Source organism: Odontesthes bonariensis, chromosome 1 (genome assembly GCF_027942865.1).
Source record: "Odontesthes bonariensis isolate fOdoBon6 chromosome 1, fOdoBon6.hap1, whole genome shotgun sequence".
Classification (NCBI taxonomy): Eukaryota; Metazoa; Chordata; class Actinopteri; order Atheriniformes; family Atherinopsidae; genus Odontesthes; species Odontesthes bonariensis.
The window spans coordinates 22,195,102-22,211,244 of NC_134506.1; the positions used below are offsets into that span (position 1 = coordinate 22,195,102).

Consider the following 16,143-nt stretch of genomic DNA (forward strand, 5'->3'; position numbering starts at 1 on the left):
GTTCTGGAGAGACTGATTGGTCAACCTAAGTAAGCAAGTGAAAACCCTTCGTTTAAGCTTGTTGTCATGGGGTGGATGGCGAAGATGCCATCATCTACCTTCCAGCTCAAGCTGCAGAAAATACAGGTGGATGCCTCCATAATCGCACTGATGATGCACCACCAGACAAACAGGCCAGTTTGGGAGACTGAGAGGTTGTGTGTCTGAGAAGGTGGTCAGCAGCACAGCAGCTCTTCGCTCTGTAAACCTCAGACTTTAATTACAACTCGGAGTCCTGTCAACTACAGAAATAATCTGACGCAGCTGTGCGGTTTATCTGTGATGGACAGGAGGCTGAGTACAGGGAACTGGTCGACCACTTTGTGGCACGGTGTGGACACAATCATCTTGAATATAAACAAGAGAAAGAAGATGATTGTGGATTTTTGGAGTTGCTTCTACTCCTGGCAGAAGAGGTGGAGGTAATATGAGAGCTTTAATTCAATGATAAATAAAGGTTAAAAGAGAACATGAAGAGACATACAATGTGTTTGTGTGTGTGTGAGCATCCTGGTCACAGTTTCAGCATAGCGTGCTGAGGGTACTGGCAGGGGCAGGTGAAGTCAGAGGAGATGGATGGACGGGGCGGAGACCCAAGGCTGTCCTATGATTCTTACATAACCTTTTATTGTAGAGGTTTCCTTCTAACTCCGACTATATATTGAATACAATAACACTTCTACAGTCCCGCACACATGCATGCACGTGCACACACACACAGATAAGTTGGTGAAAAAAACCTGCTGACCAAGTGCAAAGGCAAAAAGGAAGAGAATGATTACCTGACGACAGAAAAAGAAACAGAGCTGCAATGAATAAAAATAGCTTTGAGGAGTGCAAATGTGCACTTTTTTATCTTTATCAGAAGAAATGAACTCTACGTGGCCTCTTGTCCTTTTGCAAACATACAAAGTTTTTTTCCCACGGTGTAGTCAAGGCCTCCCAAAAGCAAATTTAGGTCAGGTAAGGGCACTGCAAGCTGCCCGGTAGCTTTGCTTTAAGGCACGAAATGCCTAGATTTTCCACTGGCAGTCACTTCAACTATGTAGGTGAAACTAATATAATGCTGTGTCACATGGAAAGTTTTGCATTCATTAGTTTAGTTTTCTGACATGAACTGATGCGAAGCGTTTGTCTAGCAGTTACTCGTTCCTTGCTATCCAAAAGGAAACTTCCCTTTGACATGGAAATAACTTTAGGGCCTGGTTTGGCTCAGCCAATCCTGGTGGGAAAAAAAAAAAAAAAACAAGGTGTGTGAGCGGCCTGAGACTCATATCAGGTAAACAAAGAGTTTTGCTCTGTTTGGTTTTAAGAGCCCTTTCTCATGCCCCTCACTGTGACTAACAGCCATCGGTGTTAACTGATAACATTATTGGCTGCACTCTATTCTATTTACATGTTCCAGAGTCAGCTTCTGTGCAGGCAGGCTCACTGGTGTGGTTGTGTGGAAAAATCTATCATTACTGGTAGAAAAATTACAACTAAGTGTATTCATTTCTGCCAAGCAACATGGACAATTGGTTCTGTATGTATGAACTGGATTTGATTGGATTACAAAGAAGTGGATTGTAATGGTCTCGAATTGGACAGAATCTTTGAAGTGTCCTCAGATGACACTGCAATTTGGCGCTATATTCATAAACCTGAAATGGGTTGAGACTGAAAACGGATGCATTTGTTTTCTATCAAAAAACACTAGCAAATAAAGAATCTATTTGATTTAAATAATATTAAAAAAACATAAAAAGCAAAGCTGAGAGAAATCCAATCAGATTATGTCCTCCATATGTGGTACCTGTAGTGTAAGACTGACGTTTTTACTATAAGTCATTCTCCAGATCCACAAGAATATGACTACAGATGTCCACAGCATGTTCGAATGTCAACCACGATGGCAGGACATTAAACACATCTGCTTCGAAGTAATCCGGTCCATGAAGCCAACGGGACTTCTGGGTTCTTGAAGAGGTTTCGCCTCTCATCAGAAAGGTCAGTCAGATGGGAGGTAAAACAACTTCTAAAACCAAAGACGTCCAGGTGCCTTCTATTCATGCACTTTGGACGTTAAACAAACTAAAAAACACGTGAACATCGTTATTTGGTACCTGGCGAGAGGCCAATGAGGGAGCGGTTAGACAGGGTGTTGTTCCCGTTCATTTTGAAGTAGGTGGGGATGGAGTCGAGGATAGCTAGCAGGTACTTCTCCTGTTCGAGGCTACTGGACGAATCTGAAGATGAGACAGGAGCTGAAGGCAAAAACATAGAGAATAATAACCATTAAATGAAAATAATAAAGTGTATAATAAAAGATATTGAAAGGCAGAACTTAGTGCTGCTCAGAAACTTAGCATACTTGTTGAGGAGGGGTTCTGTGACTTGAATAAACCCACTACGCTCTTGCCGTGGAAGCCTCCAGAGCGCAGCAGCACGGCTTTGGTCCGGGGATGTTTCCAACACAAAACAGGCAGGCGGTTGTGTCTGTAGCAACGGGCTACTTTGTGTAAACTGCTGTCCTGCACAGCCTGGGGAACAACCAGCAGTCCTGGGTAGCTGAGAGGGAGAATAGAAACCTCATGAACAGAAGTATAAAGGCGGCACTTCTGCAATTAAGAAAACGTGAAAAGGACTTTGTTGTAAAACTTGTAGGAAGCCAAATGCAGAGTTTAATAAATCAACAGTCCACTGAATATTCATGTTACGAAATTGATACCGGCTCTATAGATCCTGGAAACTTGTATGTTAAGCAGAGTTGCAATGTTATTAAAGACATCAGGACAGATCAGGAGGTTTCTGGGCTGATGCTTTGGTGAAATAAAGCCAGATGAAGAGGAAGCAGCTATCCAGAAAGAGCTGGTTTACCTCCGGCAGAGGGAGTAGAGTCTGTTCACAGCTGTTATCCTGAACTGCTCGCCTGACTTTGACCGAGACGAGCTGGCGGTGATGGTGCCCAGCCCCATACGTTGGTAGTCGCGGAAGCAGGACTGCTCTACCAGCTGCTCCATTGTGGACTTTTCTGACGCTCGCAAGGTGCTGCTGGGTGGTGGCTCACCGTCATCGGATACTTAGAGAGACACAAAAAATGTAATTACAATGTAAATGTCTTTTCCCCAGTCTGTTTTCCGCTCTAAATGCCAACACTACCACAGTTACTGTGTCACTTCTCTCACTTGAAAGGTCATCGTCTTCATGCCAGGTCATCCTGCTGCCTCTGTCGCTCTTCTTCAGTGTGCTCTGGCTCCCACGACCCATGGTGATCTTTCCAGCCCTCTTCGCTCCTTTGACAATAGTTTTTGACAGTGTTCTGCGAGGAGTACAGAGCAGAGGTTGTTTGTTCAGTCAAGGCCGAACATCATATCTGCCGAGGAATGTATTGACTGTAGCAACAAGTTAGTCCGGAGACAATTTCTGCATAGCAGCATGACGAACCTGAAGCCAGTGTTTCTCTCTTTCTGCTTTGGAAGGATTAGCTGAGGAGCCGTTTGTCCTGCAGCAAACGCAAAGGAGGTGAGGACGGACTGTGGATAGCGGATTCTCTGGAGGTGCTTCCTGAAGATCTCCACCATCTCCGAGCTGACCTCTTCATCAAAAGCTACTTTTATCAACTGCAAAAAACATCCATCGATCCGATCATTTAACAGCACAAGCAACTATTCTGAGCTCTTACTGTGAGATAGCGTTCAACCAAAGTAGCACATATTTCGATGAACTTTAAACACACGGAACATTTCATTGGGACAAAGCCATTCATTTTTAACTGCAAGGATTCCTCTTTCTATTTTCTCAAGTGTGATGTTCACGTGCAAATCCTTCTTCTAAATGGAAAATCAGAATAAGTTCCCAGAAGACATAAACACAGAGTGTGTGGAAACAACACTTCATAGAGACCTAGAATTAGCCTTGTTGAGAGAAAGACTGAAAGATTTTACAGGAGTACTGGGTATGTCAAGATTCGGTGCGTTGTGTGGGCCTGGACATTTTCTCGTGGATCTGTACTTCTGGAGGGTTACGTATATACGTCTGTGTTGGGTTTTAATCCTTCGGTAGTACACCGAATAAAAACACTAATTGTTTAAATAGTAATGACAGAGAGCAATGGAAGCACCGATAACGCTACAACATCCCTGCTATGAGTCTTGAAACGTCAGAAGCATCTAGCATGATCCAGACATGCAACATCTCGTCACATTTCATCACTGGATTAGAACATGAGAGAGTGAGTGTTTCTAAGTGTTTACCTGAAAAGATGCGGAGCGGAGCTGCAGGCCTTCCTGCATGTTCTGCTGCAGCTGGTTCTGGATGCTGATCTTCTTCTCTTTGGTCAGCGTTGACACTGGGAAAGCTCTGATGACTGCCTGCTCCCCCACTGCACAAAGAAAGAACTCACTGAAATTCTCATTTCTATCATTTTTGACAGAAACAGTCATTGCATTTCATGTAAAAACCACTGATTACAAAAATAAAAGCTTTGTTACCATCTCAACACTTGACCAAGAAATTTAAAAGCATCCTTTGATTTCCCTGAGTCTTTAAAGCCATTGTTGCTGTGGCTCATTATATACCGTACCCAGTGGATCGTGGGGAATGCCTTTGAAGATGATGCGGTATGTGGTGAGAAAGAGGGCCCCCTCTGCTGGGAGGATGTGAGGGCCCCCAAGAAGGCCCCCAGTGGCCTCTTCTCTGCCGTCGGGGTCCAGCAGCACCCGCAAACCCTCCGACACCATCTCCTCTCCAGGAAGCAGTGCTGGACGCAGAATCTTCGGCTGATGGGAGAAAGAACCACAGAAACTTTAGACACGCACAAAGTCCACCTGTATACAAGCACATCCGACCTTAAATTGCGGCATTTTTCATTGACAATGAGGCACTCAAAGTGGAAGCCTCAGCGGAAACATTTGCGTCAGAGAATCAGATCAAGGAAATTAATTTATCATCATAATGTCAAATCGGAGCACCACATGGCTTTGCTAGAGAAATATAAAACCTCACATGCACATCATCAAAAACACAAAACCTAAAAAAAAATTTAAAAAACCAACACGCTCACCATCGCACAGAATTCCAAAACTCAAACTGTCCAACAAAAACAAACAATTTTTCTACTTTCTGCCGAGAGCAATTTTCCATCTCAACCCTCGCAGCAAAACTTAAATCTGCTTTTTGAGCATAAAAAGGGTTCAAGTTTGTCTGGTTCACTGAACTGAGTAGACTGCTTTTCACTTTATGTTTTGAACATCTGGATGCTGACTGACGTGACGCGTTTTTTTTAGAATAAAGTCAGGCTGATTCTGTGCGTTGCTCTGTAATGATAAGTAAAGTGTACTATCTGCAATCGGCTTACTCTGTCTAATCATCTTACAAAGAAAACTGCGAGTAACCTGCAGCCATTGGCTTTGCACAAACATATTGAATGTTTATGCAGCATCATCTTAAATGTGGTTAATATGTGACCGTTCAAAATCTTGGACACACATACTCATGCAAATATATATATGTGTATGCATATGGAAACCTGGGCTCCGAGGACTATGGCTCAGTGATGTAATCAGCTTCTGTTTAAACCGACTTTCCAGGAAGAAGTTAATGTTGCTTGCATCACCATATGGAAAGAAGCAAAGGGTCATTTCAGCAAGACACATATCTCAGGTAATATATGATTTTTTTTTTTTCTTTTCTTTACTTTTGTGTTTTATTAACAGAAATTATGATATACCATGTCCCCAAGACCATGTGGGCAACTTTTTCTGCAGTATGAAATAGAGCTAAATCTGCACCCACTGTTGCTTCAGCTACTTCTGATCTCTCAAGTTGCTATAGAAACACTCAGTTGTTCCACTGTCACAAATATGAACGAGAGGGAATGCTATATCATTGACAGCATTTCTCATTAAGGCCATGGCTGATCTGAGGGAGTCGAGGTCTGGCTCTGAAATAATAATAGCCTCTTGAATCTGTCCTTGAATGAACAGCAAACCAAGAAGAGAATCCATAAGTACCTCATAACTGTTGCAACTAAACCACTTATTAGAGCTATTGGTGTGATTACTGCCATTGCTACTACTATTCAGACTTGTCATGAATCCAAAGACAATCTTGTTTACACACCTTTTTAGCATTTCTGGGCATTTTGTCTCACATAAACATGTGAGCAGCAGACGGACCGTTCACCGTGGGTTCCAGGTTGCTCCCTAAGCAGTACTGGTGTGACAGTGGTCTGTGTGTGTAATTATGTGATTTACCAAGGTCTGGCAGACATATAGCACAGCAGGATCCAAATAACTAAATGGTACAATATTAATGAGCTCTGGTGACTGGAAAACACTGGATATGACACTGCCTCTCTGTGTAGTAGCTGCAAGCCACAGTAAATTCAATAAGTGGACATAACTAATGCTAAGAGTCATGACTTAAGACTTCAATGTAGAGTCACTTAATGTTTAAAACAAGTACATATTCAGCATGAAGCATGTTGTCAGAAAATTCAGATTTGATTTCTGCTCATGAATACATCAAGAGATTTACAACCATTTACTTATTGTCACAAATTTAGCTTAGCTGAGCTAAATTTGTGTTAAAATGCTCACAAACAGTTTATAAAACAGTAGGGTTTATTTTTCTTGTCTATTAAAGCAACAGGTGTGCTCATTTATCCCTATAATATGCGGTGGAATCTGGTTCATCATCATAGTGACGCAGCTGGTACATATATTAGTACATACACTATATTGCCAAAAGTATTCACTCACCCATCCATATAATTAAATTCAGGTGTTCCAATCACTTCTGTGGCCACAGGTGTATAAATTCAAGCACCTAGGCATGCAGACTGCTTCTACAAACATTTGTGAAAGAATGGGTCGCTCTCAGGAGCTCAGTGAACTCCAGCGTGGTGCCGTGATAGGATGCCACCTGTGCAGCAAGTCAGAAATTTCCTCCCTAATAAATATTCCACAGTCAATTGTTGGTGGTATTATAACAAAGTGGGGAATGACAGCAACTCAGTCCATGGCTGAGCAGCTGCAACCAAGCCATACATCACCAAGCGCAATGCAAAGCGTCGGATGCAGTGGTGTAAAGCATGCCGCCACTGGACTCTACAGCATTGGAGACGCGTTCTCTGGAGGGACGAATCACGCTTCTCCATCTGGCAATCTGATGGACGAGTCTGGGTTTGGTGGTTGCCAGGGGAACGGTACTTGTCTGACTGCATTGTGCCAAGTGTAAAGTTTGGTGGAGGGGGGATTATGGTGTGGGGTTGTTTTTCAGGAGCTGGGCTCTGAATGCTTTTCAGCATACCAAGAGATTTTGGACAATTTCATGTTGCCATCTTTGTGGAAACAGTTTGGTGATGGCCCCTTCCTGTTCCAACATGACTGCTGCACCAGTGCACAAAGCAAGGTCCATAAAGACGTGGATGAGCGAGTTTAGTGTGGAAGAACTTGACTGGCCTGCACAGAGTCCTGACCTCAACCCCATAGAACACCTTTGGGATGAATTAGAGCGGAGACTGTGGGCCAGGCCTTCTCGTCCAACATCAGTGTCTGACCTCACAAATGTGCTTCTGGAAGAATGGTCAAAAATTCTCATAGACACACTCCTAAACCTTGAGGAAAGCTTGCCCAGAAGAGTTGAAGCTGTTATAGCTGCAAAGGGTGGGCCGGCGTCATATTAAACCCTATGGATTAAGAATGGGATGTTACTTAAGTTCATATGTGTGTAAAGGAAAACGTGTGAACACGTTTGGTAATATAGTGTATATTAGTACATACAGTATATAGATCTGGATTAGATTTTTTTCAACTTTAGGTCAGAACCTAGAAAATGTGCCTGTTGATCCTCTACAGCTTGACATTTAGAACTTTAGGTTTAAACTCTCAGCAGAAAACGGCTGCCATACTATTGAATGACCGCAAATGAAACATTAACAGTGCCATTGGTCTTTGGCTCGAAAACTGTTCACAGTCCAAGGGACCACCCCATGTTGTTGGCTGCAGTAGAATAAGATTTAAGATTCATGTTTCATGTTAGCTGACAGTGGAAATTTAACCACAGCATTGTTTGCCAACAACCATGAAAATCAGGAGGAGGAAATCATTACTCACTCTTTGAATCTGTGTAATTAGTTATCACCAGAGTACACTGAGCCAATATCTATAGCAAGCCAGCCAACTACACATCAAACACATATTATTCCTGATGACGTGAGAGACAGCAACATGTCAACCTCCAGCAAACTGACAGCCGGGTTCCAGGTTCCTCATTGTGTTAAGTACTGTGATATCTTCAGAAACTGCAGCTCCTAACTACAGTAATCTGTCCTCACTGAAGCCTGACATCAATGACATCAACAATATGTAGATAACAGTTATTCTGGCAACTGGACTGATCTACACACTGATTAAGTGTAATCTGATCACCTCTAAAGCCTCCGTGAGCATTTGTTTGTCTCTTGCTAGTTTTTTTTTTTTTCAAAACAAAGTCTCTGAATGCAGTGAACAATCCAACTTTCTTAAAGCAGAAAGGTTCATTTATATGGAACATAAATACCTTTAATAAAATCCATCCATCCATTTTCTATACCCACTTAATGCATTTAGGGTCACGGAGGGGCTGGATCTCAGCTGTCATTGGGCGAGAGGTCGCCAGTCCATCTCCTGGGCCACACAGACACAAACCACACGCACAACCGTGCACGCTCACACTCACTGCTGGGATCAATTTAGAGTCACCAATAAACCTTAAATACATGTTTTTTTGACGGTGGGAGGAAGCCAGAGTACCCGGAGAGAACCCCTGCATACACGGGGAGAACATGCAATCAACACAGAAAGACCCCAGCTGGGAATTGGACCTGGAACCCTCTTGCTGTGAGGCGACAGTGCTAACCACCACACCACTGTGCAGCCCCCTTTAAAAATCCCAAGTTTGACGGCTCCGAGTCGAACAGCACTCACCTTCTGAATGGGAGGTAACCTCCTGCTCTCCCTGTGGACTGCCTCTAAAGCCTCCATCTGCATAGCTACAATGCCTGTGGGTCAGAATTTGAGGTCAGACACCATAGACACACACACATTTACAAGTGCACACGTGTGTACGCATTATCAGGCTATTTGACATGTCAGGAGTTAATAAGCTCCCTACCCTCTGTGGATGTTTGCGAGAGCTAAAAATACACATATCTCAGAGGTGCTCTGTATAAAATTGAGGGAAGCTGGGCAGTGGCTGAGTGTTACTGCTGTACCTGGGATCATGCTGTGCAGGCTCTTGATGTGTTCCTGGGTCACTCCGCTCTCTGTGCACACCTTGTCGATGAAGCGGGCAACGAACCGGACTATAGAGTTTGCTACGTCGCTGTTCTCAGAGTCCTCAAACCCACTCTCAGTGTCAAAGCTCTCTGCCACACTGCCAGCGATGCTGTTAACACATGTGACACAGTGAAATTGAGAAAGGTCAACCCTGAGTGGTCAGGAGGAGGGAAGCCGTGTGTTGACAGAAGTGGATTTGGAGACACAGTGTGATACAGAGCAGTGGAAAAGTGAGACTGATTTTCAGTGTGGCAGAAGCAAAGTGCAGATGGGCCAGACATCAATGGCTAAGACTCAATTATCCAAGAAGGGCGTTTCACATGAGACAGTGATGAAACCCTCGCTTTGGATGAACAAATGAGTGATGAAATCAACATGCTCTCTGTGAGGATATAAACAAACAATTCTGAGGAAAAATGAAAGGGGGGGAGGACAAAAAGAGGAAAAAATTTCCACTTAAATTCTTGGCTGCAAAACGTTTATCATCACATTAGAAATAGAAGCAGAGCATTAAAACAGCATAAAACTGTAACACTGTGTTCTTGTGGCTGAATGTGAATGTCCAAAACTCAAGTTCAAATCCTGAACAGAACAAAAAAGAGTGAATACGAATTTGTGTTCGTCTGATTGGTGGGGACAAATCTCTAAGTTCTTAAAGGAAAAGACGGGTTCTTAGCCTGTTAAAATCACTCTACAGTGACTGCAAAGCAAGGGGAAAATCAGAGTACAGTGTAGCCCTTTAAAGACACTCTAAGGGTTTGAAACATCTCAGTGGAGGTTTTGTGCAGAGATTATGTGATTGTGTGAGCCCACAGGATGAATGTGGGCCGGAAACAGGCAAGGAGCAGCAGTATGTTTGGCTAAAAAGGAAGGTATCATGTGGACAGTGAGCTACGCCACGTCCACCCACATAGAAATCATTACCTTATTAAGAGAGATTCACATACTCCCAAATCACAAAACCTTACCGCAGGACTTCCTTCAAGTAAGACTGATTGTTCTACCTTGAAAATTCTGAACGAGCTAAATATATGTAACAGTCCACCTCTGTTTTATCGAACAGAACAGCAAATATGTGGAAAACATGTCAAGACATGTCGACGCCATCATGCTCCTGACCTATTTGTCACAATGCTGTTACTGCCGCTCTCCCAGTCAGCAGCAGGTGTGTTGCGCAGCAGCTTGTTCTTGCTGGTGTCCAAAGGAACCAGCAGGTAAACCATGAGACTGGCGTAGTGGATGGCCTGGCTGAACACAGTGCTCTCCTCGTTCTTCACCAGCTCCTGCTGCTTCTCCTTGCTCAGGCTGGGCCACGAGCGCAGCTGCTCTGCCGCCAGGTCCATAGCCGTCTGCTCCTCGTCTCTACCTGCTGCAGGGCCCACGTCCTGCACAGGTAAGAGCAAACGGATGGAGTGTCACTGTAATCCACCCACTGGTGTCTCGGTTTATTGAGTTTTTACCTCATCAACCAAGTTATTTGCTTCTTTAGTTTTTCATTTATATGTTTTTATAATTTACCAATTGATTTTCTGTTTGATTAAATCATACGAACTACTGGCATATTTACTACTATTAGTTAAAGAGATTCAGTATTTAGTGGGTGAGGTTATACCTTTAGCCTGGCAGTGATGTTGCCGTTTTCTGCTGCCGGCGTATTAAGATAAAGGGCTCGAATCTGACTCTGGACTTCACTGTAGAAAGTGGCTTCCCAGAACTGCTGATTGGTCCAAATGGGATGGTCCTGTATGCAGGTGTAGGCAAACTGGTTCACTCCAGCAGCCAATCTCTGCAAAGACAAAAGCCCCAGAGTCAGGACACATTTTAAAACAGTCACAGGATTTCTGACCAGCACTGCATGCTTCTGCAGACACACCAAATCTTTGCGATTCACGCAGCCAAGACATGGACCACAACCTTTGGAAAATGAAGTGAAAATTGGGCTTGTTAAATGACTATTAAGCAAAAGAAAAGTGAAACATGCATTTGCAGCACCTTGGAAGCGGGAACTTGAGATGCTTCTGCCTTTGCTTTTTGTTTTGAAATGAACAATAACAAATACGTTACACAGTTCACTTAACTGAAAAAATAAACGAGATATTCATGCCCCATTAGTACTTTGTTTAAAGCTTTACATCCCGACAGGGAAATCTGATTTTGAATCGATTGAAGGTGGAACTTCCAAATTCCTATTTGTCACTGAATGCTCCATCAGTACAGCACGGCCCTTAGACCTCACAAAAGCAAACACTGGTGAAATGTTGCCCTAATAAGCAACAGATTTAAATGTTTGCCGTTGACAAATTAAACCACAGAGGAATGGAGCAACAGTGAGCTCCAGAGTTTGAGGAGCCGATACGTGATGGAGAAGTTACAACACGAGTTCTCAATGGTGTTATTAAGCGGCCAGAGGTCGTTATGTTTTGTGGTGCATGCTTCAACAACTCTGGAAAGTTCAACACATGACTTGTGACGAGGCCTTGTCTAAAAGGGGGAACAGTAACCTAGCAGCTGACACATGGTCCAAAAGAAACAAAGTATTTGAGAGCAAAATTGCCAGTTAAGTATTTTTCAATAAATCTGGTGCAGGGCCTGAGCTCTTGGGCTATTTCACTGTATGCTCTCTCATAAAGTGCTCCTAGGGCAATAGGGATCCTCGGCACAATAAGTCGCCTTTAATTCTGGTGGAAATCAGAAAGTGACTGTCATATATTAAATATCCCCACTGCAGCTCCGACCGTGTGGGCAGAGAAAGTAGTGCACTACAGACTACAGTTTCAGTAAAAATGAGTTTGGTACATGTTGAGCAGAATGAGGACGGGTGGTGGTGGGGGGTGGGGGGGGGAAACTAAACGTAACAAAAAAAAAGAGAGGAGGAAATCATTCATGGCGAGTCCTAACTTTTTAAACAGATAACAACTCCTACTGGAGCAATATACCACCCCCCTCCTGTTTTTCTGAGTCTGGATGTGTTTGGAAACAGAGCTGTTGTTTTTCATTAGAGTGGCCTGAAGAGTAAGTCAGCTGTTGCCTGCAAAAACAGCCACTACAGGGAACATACAGTCCAAAGCTAAAGAGGCATTAATGCGGCTCCATATGGCCCCGTTGAAAACGTGCTGAGAAATGGTGTGGAAACAAACTCACGCAAGGAATAACAAGACCTCAACAGAAGCACGGTGTGCAAATAAATGATCGGCCACAAACCCAAACTTTCACCAACCGTCCATCTCCCAGCACAGACCGAGGGCCACATGTAAGGCTCAAGCCCGTTATTAGATTAGCTTCTGATTTCTCTCCCCCGAGTCTGACATAATCCGGTGGTTTCTATTATCACTTCATGGTTTGCCTTTGAACAATGAGAAATGCGGGGGTTATTGTAATTACAACAGACGGAACCAAAACAGCTCTATTCCCCCTGTGATGGGCCGGACGCCAAGAGACAAGAAAGCTTGGAGCTCGTACCCACACAGCAGCAAACGCATAACTCTGTTAACAGGAAAGCCTTACTGGTTCAAAGGTGTTAACAGCAAACCATTATTCCTTTTACTTCAGAGATCCACATTAACACCACAATGAATTCAAAACCTAGAAAAGTACAAATGGAAAAACTAGAACATATGCCGTGATATAGAAACACACGTTGTTACGCAACGTAAGCAGAGCGTGCTGCTGGTCCTTTCCTAATATTAGATAACCAAAATGAACCCACTGTTTCGGGAAGCAAGACACTGATGCGTTTAGCAGGTTTTCATGACTTTTCAAGGTGTTAGAAGAGAGAGCGCATGGTATCCTGCTGACTAACGATGGAGGTCAACAAGAAAGGGATTTACGTCAATTAAGGGAAAGAATGTGAAACAATAGCCCGAGTCACTTTAAAGTATGAGCACAAACGGTGACCATTCTTTTAAGACAAATATTTAATCGTTTAAGTGGATTACTTTAGCTGGAATCACAGTGGTTATGAGGTATGTATCCTAAAAAATGGATGAGTCAAATGGTGATTTTAGGAGGTGAACATAATGTTGACTATTTTTTATCATCTTAGTATCCCAATTATCCGTAAACACAAAGTAGGGCTGAGGCTGACGGGAATGCCCTTAGTTTGAAAAAAGCCTTACGAAACAGGAGTTTGGGCAATGTTTGAAATATTCTAGAGAACGGGATGACCACAGAGTTGAACCGTCCGACGCCAAATTCTGATAATCTGTTAGCCTGTCTCAGTTTTTTTTCTGGTGGACGGATACGATCATAACCAAGTTTTACAAGCATATCTTCTTTTATCTTTTCATTTTTCATGGGCTGACATGAGGTGGCTGTGAAACCTCCCTGTGAAAGATACTGAGCCTGACAATTCCCTCTGATGTATTCGTCGGTGTCTTAGTTAGTGATGTGATGATCGAGAGACGTTTTAATGTACTGAAGAAAAAGAAAAGTGCTGAAAGTGTGTGTGTGTGTGTGTGTGAGAGAGAGAGAGAGAGAGAGAGAGAGAGAAAAGGTGTATGTAGACTGTACTGTAGAACACTTTGGGTGGTCAACCAGTGCTTATACTATAGATGCATTCAAATGACAGTCTAATGCCTATATTTGCATACTGTTATATCTACACTAAAAATCACGCTGACTACTACAATATATTGGGCTCCATTACCAAAAGACAATCACGATGAGAGCAAAAAGTATGTCCACGATTTGGCTCCTTTTGCTCAGTCAACTGATTCTAACTTACACCTCACCTCTAAGCTCCAAAACAACCTCATCCCTGTCCATCTAAACAACTGCTGGTATGCTGATAGCCGCACGCAGCGTGGCGAAGCGCAGCCTGGTGGTGGCAGATCATTAGCCAACATTAAGCTTAAATTAATGACCACTTGTTTAGATTACCAGTTCATGCAGAAAGACAGATGGTTTATCTCACTTTGCCATCAGAATAACCAAACATACGGCTTTTAAGTGAGTATGAGAATCAGGCCAGAGGATCGCTGGATTTATTATGAAGAACAAATCCAGCGTCTGCCTTAAGGAGACGGTCTAATGCAACCGAACCTGGCAGTGGTCAAGCCAACGGACCTGCAGGCTTGCAGAGAATGGGGTCTCTGTTAAAAGTCTGCAGCAACAGGGTGATGGGGGCCGAATAAAACACAGTCATAAATAAACAGTGACAATTATGAGAAGAAATGCAGCTCTCTGGATACTACTCTCATACTTTTCTGTCAGCTGAGCGTGTTAAGTGTCTTGCAGCAGATGTTATGTGGGTGTGTGTCCATGTTTGTGTCGGGGGTGTGAGCATGTTATTTGTCAATGCGGTCTATATTCAGCCTGGTGTACTTTTCTGGCTTTTCAGATATGCTCAGGTCATTTTGACCGAGGTCATCTGTTCCTTATATGATAATACACAAAGCTTACAAAGACATGGTCAAGACAGATGTGCAAGGAGGAGGACAAGGAAGGACAGAAGAAAAGAGAGGAAGGGGAGGAGGAAAGGAAGGTAGACAGCAAAGATGAAGGGGAAGGGAGGGAGTACACCACAATCTGACCCATCTGGCTGCGTGACCAGCAAAGAGGAGGAATGCAAGGTTGATGGAGAAAGGGTGAAAAACAAGCAGAGATACAGAAAGGAGAGAACGCTGTGTATGGGTCAGAGGAATGAGGCTATCAGGGTTTGGGATCTTGTTATGAACTCTGGGACCCGATTCAGAGGTTCACAGTGTGACTGCAGCCTCCAAACAACCATACAGCATCACATGTGCCCGCTGTCTCTCTCAGAGATGAAAGAGATGCTGCATGTTGTCACTAAAGCAAGTGCATACTGGAACAGAGACGCTGAGTGAAGACCGCTGTATTTGCATTGTCATCAGCCCTGGGGCAATGATGTTATTTGCATGTTTTGGAAAAATTCAGAACATTCTTGAACTGTTGATACAAAAACGCACAGAGAGAATGCATGTCTGGCCGAAAACAATCCATCTTCTCATCTCTACAGGAGTCAATGGGTTGTGAGGAAAACTACTCGAACGATGAAACCACGACACAGCCTGCCTTCAGACAAAGTATTTATTGTATTCAGTCCTGTAAAAAACGAACTGAGGAGAATGTGCTGAGAGTCACACTAATAAACAAACCCGTCGTGTCATCCATAGGACATTACCGTGCAAAAAAACACGTAACATAAATGTTCCGAAACAAAGTAAACACAGATATGACAAGTCAAGAGCTGGACATTTTTTTACATACACAAAGGTCACCGAGTACGTCACCACCCCCTGTGAGGATATGATGGAGAGCAGTTTGACAGAGCGAGCTGACAAATCCTTCCATGCATAAACTCTGGCAAAAGGAATGATAACAGTCAAGTGCTCTTGTTGAGCTTTTCATGCAGAACTGTGTTGGAGTTATTCATGAGCTGCTGTGTTCAATCCGAGTTATCCCCAAGCACAAACATCAACACTGGTGACACATTCAAATCTAAGAATGGATATCATGTGGGGACGGTAAAGGGCAGAATAACAGCAGATCCAGATGTCAATGACATCTCCTGATAACCTCACCCTTCAGAACATGATGAATGCCGGTGGAACTGGCTCTCATGTAAAACTTAACCCCTTACAAAGGGCCACCGTACAAAAGATATGTGGCGTTTAGATAAACTCAACTTATCCAGATCAGAAGACACCACCAATGCATAATTTTGAGTGAAAGGTACTTTTCTTACATACTTCACTCAGAGTTTGAGCAAAACTTTCAACGGGGAGACCGAACAAATGGGAAATATGGGTCAATAGCTTATGCTGTATGTGGGTAGCAATAA

The 16,143-nt window shown here is 43.3% G+C and overlaps 1 protein-coding gene across 2 annotated transcripts in view; it reads right to left on the minus strand.

Annotated features, from left to right (window-relative positions):
• sbf2 (SET binding factor 2) overlaps window positions 1–16,143 on the minus strand; it is a 101,131-nt gene that overhangs the window by 18,004 nt on the left and 66,984 nt on the right. For both annotated transcript variants that reach the window (XM_075460310.1, XM_075460299.1), the window contains exons 18-28: window positions 10,954–11,127; window positions 10,461–10,726; window positions 9,278–9,450; window positions 8,991–9,064; window positions 4,604–4,799; window positions 4,275–4,402; window positions 3,466–3,641; window positions 3,207–3,340; window positions 2,899–3,100; window positions 2,393–2,589; window positions 2,145–2,285 (exon numbers count right to left, since the gene is read on the minus strand). In XM_075460310.1, coding sequence (XP_075316425.1) covers window positions 2,145–2,285; window positions 2,393–2,589; window positions 2,899–3,100; window positions 3,207–3,340; window positions 3,466–3,641; window positions 4,275–4,402; window positions 4,604–4,799; window positions 8,991–9,064; window positions 9,278–9,450; window positions 10,461–10,726; window positions 10,954–11,127 — 1,861 coding nt within the window. The remainder of the gene's footprint in view (window positions 1–2,144; window positions 2,286–2,392; window positions 2,590–2,898; window positions 3,101–3,206; window positions 3,341–3,465; window positions 3,642–4,274; window positions 4,403–4,603; window positions 4,800–8,990; window positions 9,065–9,277; window positions 9,451–10,460; window positions 10,727–10,953; window positions 11,128–16,143) is intronic.